The following is an 8,543-nucleotide window of genomic DNA, read 5'->3' on the forward strand; positions in this document are numbered from 1 at the left end:
CGTCGACTCGTCGTAGTCTGGCTTGCGGCGCTTGATTGAGAATGCGGAACGCGTCTGCTGAGATGGTCTGCGCAGATATAGGCGAGATTTCTGTACCACTCTCTCTCTCTCCTCCGAGACGCGAAGGTTCTGCACACCCCGTTCACGTTGAGTCGATGAGCGCGGTAAGAAGGGGCGCGCTCACACGGATCTTTTGCAACCGAGAAATACACTTTCACCTCGGCGGCAATCTCCAGCGGGACTCGTTCTGTTCGACGGAGGCACCCGCTCGCGCATCGGGATTGGTCACCCGATCACGCCCGTTATAAAACCGAGCGACGAGGGTGAACACCTTGCCACATCCGACATGAAGGCGCAGCAGGTAAGCGGCGAACTTCGACTGCTTGACAAGTGCGGTCGCGGTGACCACCGGGCTTTTTCTAGATGTGACATCTGCACATTTCAAGAAGGCACAAGACTGGATTAACAGATGCGCGTTGTTTCCTGTTTATTTCAGCAATTGGCATCCGCACTGCTAGCCCTATTTGTTTGTGTCCAAGGACAGGAGTACTTCCCATATGGCGCGGGTCTCAGTGGAATTCAAACAGGTACGTCCGTCTGTTGGTGGCTAAGCATTTTTTATGCATGGCGTCGCAATCCTTGTCGCGGCGTCGATAGTGCTAGCACACTAAACGTGTGATATCTGTTTTCCCCACGCAGGTCAAGTTCCAGCTGCAAATATTATAAGAGCACCGCCATTACCAAATGCCCCTCTCAGCTCCGGCCCAGCACCAAATCTGAACTTACCTCTTGGACGCTCATACAAGCAACCCGAAGGAGCCTATGGCATCGGCTCTGTCGTTCGAAATGGCCGCGTTTCCATTCCTCCTGGTGCCACAGTCGCTGCCAATGGTAATGGAAGGCTCACCGACGCGCTCGGCCTTGGAAGCCTGTACATTGAAAGAGGCGCCAACGGTGGCTCCCTGACATCTCCCGGTCGGCTTGTTCGCATACAAAAGAGATCTGCTGATGAAAGCCGTGGCGGGCGCTTTTACTACAGTGAAGACGTCAGCACCGCCGCCTCTGAGCTTAGCGGGGCTGGAGTCTTGCCCAGGCATGACAAACAGGATTGGCATGATCGTACAAGTCTGTACAAGCTCGCGAAGGAAGCTCTCAAAAAAAATCCGCGTAAGGGAATCTCGTTTAAGAAACCAGAGGGAAGATATGGCGTCGGCTCTATTTTTGATGGCGTGAACCCACCTTTTCGTAGTGATACTGAGAAGTACAAGACATTTGAAGGTAGAGTTGGTCGAAAGTATTCGGTTGATGAGCATGTGCCATTCTCACCAGAAGCCCTGAGAGTTCTTGTGGATCGTACCAAAGGAGTATCCTACAAGAAGCCCGAGGGTGGATACAGCGTTGCTCCGTTGTTCGACAGGGAGACGTTATTCAATCCCTTCATCTATAGGCGCCACAGGAGGCAAGCCGTTGGCTCTGGCTCGGTCACCGCTGTTGTAGTCGAATTTGACAAGGACACCGATGCACCGGCCCCACCGCGCTCACCTCCAACCAGTAGTTTCGCTCCTGTCGTAGGATTCACGGTCCGAGAACCGGAAGGTGGTACTCCAAGCAAGCACATCCTCAAAAACGTCATCTACAGGAAGCGCCCAGGAAGCATTAAACCGGCGGTTTCCCAGGATGCGCCACCAACCAAGCCGGTGCTGAGAATTCCAGACAGCATCCAACTACCACCATTCGTTGGCGGGTCTCAAAAGAGTGGCGAGAAGTCGCCTGACACTAAGACCGTTGCTGTACACGTACCTTCACAGGAAGACACTCGGCCGAAGCCTACCGTCTCCAAAAAGACTACCTCTACAGCAACTATCGAGTTTCGACCAACCTTCCCTGTAGGGCACACCAAGCCGGCTCTTCCTCCGCTGCAGAGACCATCAACTCCCCGCCACTCCAAGGCTTCGCACTCCGACACTGACAACAGCTCCCCCAAGAAGGCGCCTCCAAAATCGACATCAGAATCGCACAAATTGGCTACAACACCTCTGGTTGCTGTGCCGCCTGGACAAGTGGTTTACAATCGACAGCTCGCTGGATCAGTGCCCGTGCAACCGGTGCGAAATGTTGCACTTCAGTCCAGACCTCCCGCCACACCGACGCAGACTTTGAGACCAACGCCGATGGTGCAACGAGTGCCCACGCAGCCTCAGCTTCACGCAGCACGGCAGCCCACCCCTCGAGTACACCCGCACATTCAAGGACAGCCCAACATAATCGCTGCAGCACCTGCCCAGTCAACGGTCCAAGTACAGCCGACCGTCGTCGCCGCTGCACCACCTACCGCACCAGTGCCGCAGATCCAAACGATCGCAGCGTCCCCTTATCCGGGGGCATTGTACCAGCAGTACACCCCTTTGGACCCAAACACGTACCAGGTGGTCCAACCAGCACAGTACCAAACATTCCAGCACTCGCCCTACACGCTACCTTACGCTGCTATTGTCGCTGATCCCTACAACCAAGCCAGGATTGTGCGATCAACTGTTGGAAGGCTGAGGCAACAAGCTTCACCGTATCACTCATCTTCGGTCTACGACTTGACTAAAAGGATAATCCAAGGAGTACACTCGTGAACGTCCAGATCTCGATCCAAGTGAGTACTTGGCCACGTCACTCGCTTGGCGGAGTCCTTTACGCGTCCGCTCTTTCTCGCTTCCGTTCGATTATTCAAATTGTGAAACTTTCTATATTTCTTAGAACGGAGCACACTCAATTTCGCTCTGCAGTTATCGGTAGCTGTGCGTGCCTCAGTATGTTTAATTCAGCTCCGCTCGTCTGACGGCTTTTCCTTATTCGTGCTTGGGGAATTTCTGCGTCCGCTTAAGTGTTCATCGGTGCGGTTCGTTTCACGCGCACAAAGACATAAATATGAATGAGATTCGCGGAGTCCGCTCTTATATCTGGTCACTGTCGAAGCGGGAAATATTGCAAGAAAAAAAAAACGCACTCCGTCCCCCTTTTTTTGTTTTATGTTTATTGATTCCTGGAAGCCGCGTCTAATTAAGCTAAAATTACTCTATGCACAGCTGTTCTTCCTTCGAAACCAAGTTGGTCCGAATATGTTGTTTTTATTGAAAAAAAAACTGACAGACTGTGTTCCAAGAGAATCTGCCATTTATGAGCATACTCCTAATAAAGCTAGCTTAATATAAGCATGAGTTCTTCACAACTTGATATTTCCTCGATTGCCGCATCAAAATGCTTTCCCTTCAGTATTCGCAGTAAACCAGTCTTGTCAATTCGTTCGGGCGACATTTCTTCAAGGCAATACTATTATGCGCTTACTGGATAGTGCCACAAACACTGCAGTTTAGCATTGTTGTTGTTAATTTGGGTATTAATGTAGGAAGTTGGTTAGGAAATCATCACCGCCGGCTTTCTCGGTCTTCGAGCTCACTTCGATACAGTTTCCAACTTCAACTTATTGATTGCTATCAATTACGTATGTTGCAAGGAAGCAAAAGTGACGCTGTCTGATTCCTACACCACCCACACACACAAATATATATCGAACGCGTTATTCGAAGGTCGTAGGTTCGATTCCTGCTCACGGCTGGTTATTTTTTCATCCACTTTTCTTTCTTCTTTCTTCTTACTTACATTCCATTGGTTCTAATAACTTCCCCTGTACATTCCTTGGCATTACTGTCTGTTAGATCTCATTAATTATATATATATATATATATATATATATATATATATATATATATATATATATATATATATATATATATATATATATATATATATATATATTGAAGAAGTTTTTCCAATGGGCCAAACGTGCTTGGGAAGAGAAGAAACACAACTGAGCGGTTGTCTTAATTCTATTACTAACGGTTTCGACCGGTGACCGGTTTTCGTAAGGATGTGTGTGTGTGTGTGTGTGTGTGTGTGTGTGTGTGTGTGTGTGTGTGTGTGCGTGTGTGTGTGTGTGTGTGTGTGTGTGTGTGTGTGTGTGTGTGTGTGTGTTTGTGTGTGTGTGTGTGTTTGTGTGTGTGTGTGTGTGTTTTATTTTACAAAATAGATACCTGCGAACAGCTAACTTGTTTTTTTTTTCTTTTCAGAGCATCATCGACTGTACAAAATCATCAAAGCGCTCATCTGCTGAAATAAGCCATCATTCAAAGTGAAATAAGCCATCATTCATCATTCAAATCTCAAGCAGCTAGAAAAGGCAAAGTGACAAGAAATTTCACTGCTTTATCTCATTGTCTTCATTTCTTAAGTTTATTCGTTTATTGTACTGAATAAATTATTGTTTAGGTTGCTCGCCTGTGGTTGTCTCAAATTTATTCCCTGTTATAAACAACAACGTGGTGACTCAAAAGTACTGAACTTTAAAAGTTCAGTCGTAGTACTCGAATTATCACTCGCGCTAGAAGTTATACAGTTCATAACTGCGGACCATAAGCTATGTCAACTAAGCATAAAACGTTAACACGCGTTTATGATTGATTTAATCTCGCTTGAGTTACATCCACAATTTACAATTGAGTGGGACGGTTTATCAATAATACGGTGCAGAATCACGAGAGTTATTCAAGTAGATCTTGACAGTGAGACTTGATGGCACTAAGCCCACTTGATGCTTGTCCAGTAGGAGGGAATACATAAAATAAAAGCACTTTATCCTGGTGGCTCATATTTAAAGTGTCTTCATTTGCAAAGTGAAAAAATGAACAACAAGAAAATACTTTATTCTGGTTGCTCATCTTTAAAGTGTCTTGATTCGCAAAGATAAAAAAGCTATACGTTTTTTTTTTACCTTTAACTTATAGATTTGAATTGTTTTTCCACTTGAGGGTATCGTAGTATACAATTGAATGTACATTCATATCTATTAGAGCTCCATCTAGACTATATTGACTACAGTTGGCAAACGAGGAAAACACTGAGCAACAAGACAGCTTGAAGCTGTGTAATAGTATTAGATACATTGTCACTAAACCTGTATATGCAAGAACTAAGTACTAAACACAAAATACTCACAGGAGAGCGCAGAAGTTATGCGAAAAAGGAAAACTGGACCAAAGAAACACAGCGGTGATGCTTCTGCGCTTCCCGTTGGATGGTGCCAAACCACCTGTACAATGTGCCATCATGCAACTGTACAACGCAAGGTCATGTGACTTTATGTAGTGTTAAATAAACGCGCCTTTGAAAGCTGCCTTTTTCGCCTAACTTTGTGCTTGCTCTGTCTATACCACGCAACACCTCTGCAAACTATACTTCTCTCACGCCGGAAATCTACGCACGATTTTCCGGTAGCAAACAAGGCCAAACTGTTGTCGCCGTATAGCACCGGAGGGCTGGTCCAGTTTTTTAAGAGGTCCCTAGGTCGCGAACGGCGACAACTTGCGCGGTGCCACCTTTTATTCTGGTTTTAATCTGGTTGATCGAACATACGGGATAGATCCTCGACTCCATTAGGCAATATATACCTTCAGCCAACCGTCTGATCAACGAGATTTAATTGAACTGACGGAACCAAGTGGGCTCAGCCAAATGAGTTCACCGGTACTTACTGCAGTACAATGGTTTGTCTTGCTATTGGAAATATTCGCCGAGCACCGCATTCTGACGCCATGTAAAAATAAGCCATTCACCTACTGCCATGTTGCAATAAAAACTTCGAAAGCTTTTGAACTTTGTCGAATTTTTTCACTTATCCATAAATTATGGTATCACGTCCTTGGTACAATTGTTTTTTTCACCCTGTTCCATCACCACCGAATATCAAACGTGGATAGCTCTAACGAGAGTTGTATGCAGTTTAACGTTGGACATGTACTGCAGTTTACTTTACAGAAATATGAATAGGAAAATCTGGTGCAGGACCTTTCATTCAAAATATTTTTTTTTTCATGCAAATGCTTTGCATATAGCCTGAATCCATCAGCTCTATCGATTACCAAAGGGTGTAATATCCTTCACACACAGATGAAATGTGACAGCAATATAAAATACAGTCGCGCGTCTCAGTTTTGAATTCGTGGGTGCGGAGTGCATCAGAGCTTACACATTCGTTTTCGCTCTGTGAAGGAGAATCGTTCTGCTCGACGGCCCTGCCATGGTGGTCCAGTGGCTAAGTATACTCGGCTGCTGACCAGCAGGTCGCGGGATCGAATCCCTCCTCTGGCGACTGCACTTTCGATGGAGATGAAAATGCTGTAGGCCCATGTGCTCAGATTTGGATTCACTTAAGGAACCCCAGGTGGTCGAAATTTGCTGAGCCCTCCACTACGGCGTCTCTCATAGTTATGTGGTGGTTATGTGACGAAAAACGTCACATATCAAATCAAAATCGTTCAGCTGAATGATGAAAGGTTCACGCATAATTTCCCCTTGTGGAGACGAGCAATGAAATTTTCATAACAGATATTTGCACTACCAGAATGTGATATTTTCTTGTTTATTTGTGTAGAGTGGACCACAACTATTCTGCGGGAGAGATCGGGAGATAAAGCAAAACGCGGAAGTAGTTAAATCAAAGTTCTTCAAGGAGGTGGCTTTCAGAGAGAAGGTTTTATTGTCGAACATTAGTCATTGAAGACAATGCCATTACGCTCCATGGTGATTCGTGGACTGGGCTGTGACAAGCTTGCATTAGATAATGATGTTTTGTTACACAGTATGTTTCGGCCTGCGAGTTTTTCTGTCTCTGTATCTTATCCTCATCATTAAAAGGTTGGTTTCTAAATTTTAAAGTAAACTATACTACAACACCCCTTACTGTTCCAATCTTCTCGTTGTGTTACGACCACCATTGGTGCAACACATAATTTCTTGCCTATAACCGCCAGTTATAGCTACCGCACGTTTTGAATGCCAGCCTTTCCACATGTTTAACGTAAAGTATCTATCGTGGGCAGCGGCCAAAATGAAACACACAAGAAAAGGAAACAGAGCAACCACTTGTCCTAGTTTCTCCTCTTGGGTGTTCTCATTTCGTGCGCTGCGCAGGACGAATGAGTTCCAAATCGCCCATTTTCTGGTTCTGCTAATGTAATCAACGGTTCTCACGTGAATAGCTCAGTTACGTGAGAAGGTGCAGTGCCATCTGTCGCTTCCGTCTCAAAGTATGCTTGCGTCAGTTCATCCACTCCCCCAAAGGCGGCCCTAGCTTCGGTTACACCAGCTCCTATTTCCTGTATTCCAAGACCTTCTCACCTTGTTCCAACCCCTTCGGAGTACAGCTAGACTTGTACGAGAGTGCATGGCGGAGAGGTGACCTGGCGACCCGATTTTCCCGCCCCTTTGTGTCTTGTGTCTTCCGAGCTGCTCCTGCTGCTCTTAAAAGGGCGGCGTTCCTTAGTCCTTTAGACCCGCGTGCAGCGACACTAACACAAAAGAAAAGCATGCACGTTGGTAATTTAAACTTCGCCGCACTTTCCATTGAGACCCTGCATTTCCGAGTGTACATAAAAAAAGACAGAAAAATAAAAAAAAAACAGAAAAAAGACCAGCAGGGTCTCTCATGCATACGACTAAAAAAACTTGAAGGTGAAAGCCACCTTTTTTTACAGCAGAGCTGTTATCGTCAACGTTTGTCATGCATCGTAAATAGAAAATTATCGTCATCATGAAGTGTTAGTTTGCTTCCTTGAAAATATGGCACATACCCAATCTGGAAGAAAGGCCAAGAAATCGTAGCATACATTTTATATGTGCTATACAACTATTTTTTAATGAATATATATATATAGTAAAATACCAATAATGCAAGAAAAACCACACAAAAAGAAAAAGAACTGGAGAATAAACAAAAAAAACGAATTTTAGAGATGTTGATATTTGAGATATTGAGGTGACTACACGGCCACGTTTACTTCACCTACCCATTCAGAATCCATGTCTCAAAACACTTTTTGATGCGACACAACATTACTTATTAGAGTTGATATTTTCAGTGGGATACGTTGATTTGATTTGATTTGATTTGATTCTTTTAATCAAGGGTTTATACCCACTCTGGGGGATTGGCCATGAAAGCGTTTTCTTCGTCTTTTTCATCCTCTGCTTCTGTTCCAGAACACTTGCACCGATTTACCTGGCGTGAGATGCAATAACTCAGACGGGTGCAAGAAAGATTACCGGGAGGCAGAAATAAAGAAAAAAAGAGAGAAGGAGGAAAAGATAAATTCTTGGCGAAAAAAATATTTTTCGCGTGGCAAGACTGGAGCGCACGTCCCCAATCTCCGAATGCAAGAAGCATCGTAACCGCATGGCTGTCGAGACACTTTTTTTTTTACATGGTATTTAATACAATTGCCGTTTACGTATATACGTAGCGTACCGCTTAAGGACGCTTCGACGAATGTACAATGGACATTATAAAAGAGATTTCATACAACACTGTCTGAAAGAGTATTGGAGCAGTGGGTAGGTGCCAATAATCCCAGGACCACCACCACCTCGGCCATGGTGGCTACCCTACTCGAAGACAGAATGCAAAACCACTTGCGCATACATGCACCAGTGCGAATTCA

General features: G+C 45.1%; 1 protein-coding gene across 1 annotated transcript; it reads left to right on the forward strand.

Moving 5' to 3' along the window:
• The first annotated feature begins 214 nt into the window (after window positions 1-214).
• On the forward strand, window positions 215-4,323 carry LOC119175012 (uncharacterized). The gene is made up of 4 exons (XM_037426175.2): window positions 215-361; window positions 497-587; window positions 700-2,644; window positions 4,119-4,323. The coding sequence occupies exons 1-3, from the start codon at window positions 347-349 to the stop codon at window positions 2,622-2,624; spliced, it is 2,031 nt and encodes a 676-aa protein (XP_037282072.2). The 5' UTR covers window positions 215-346; the 3' UTR covers window positions 2,625-2,644; window positions 4,119-4,323.
• The last annotated feature ends 4,220 nt before the right edge of the window (window positions 4,324-8,543 follow it).

Source organism: Rhipicephalus microplus, chromosome 5 (genome assembly GCF_043290135.1).
Source record: "Rhipicephalus microplus isolate Deutch F79 chromosome 5, USDA_Rmic, whole genome shotgun sequence".
In the NCBI taxonomy this organism is placed as follows: Eukaryota; Metazoa; Arthropoda; class Arachnida; order Ixodida; family Ixodidae; genus Rhipicephalus; species Rhipicephalus microplus.

Coding starts and splice junctions, on each gene's coding strand:
- LOC119175012 (XM_037426175.2), top strand. Junction 588..699: donor TCTCAGTGGAATTCAAACAG/GTACGTCCGTCT, acceptor TTCCCCACGCAG/GTCAAGTTCCAGCTGCAAAT.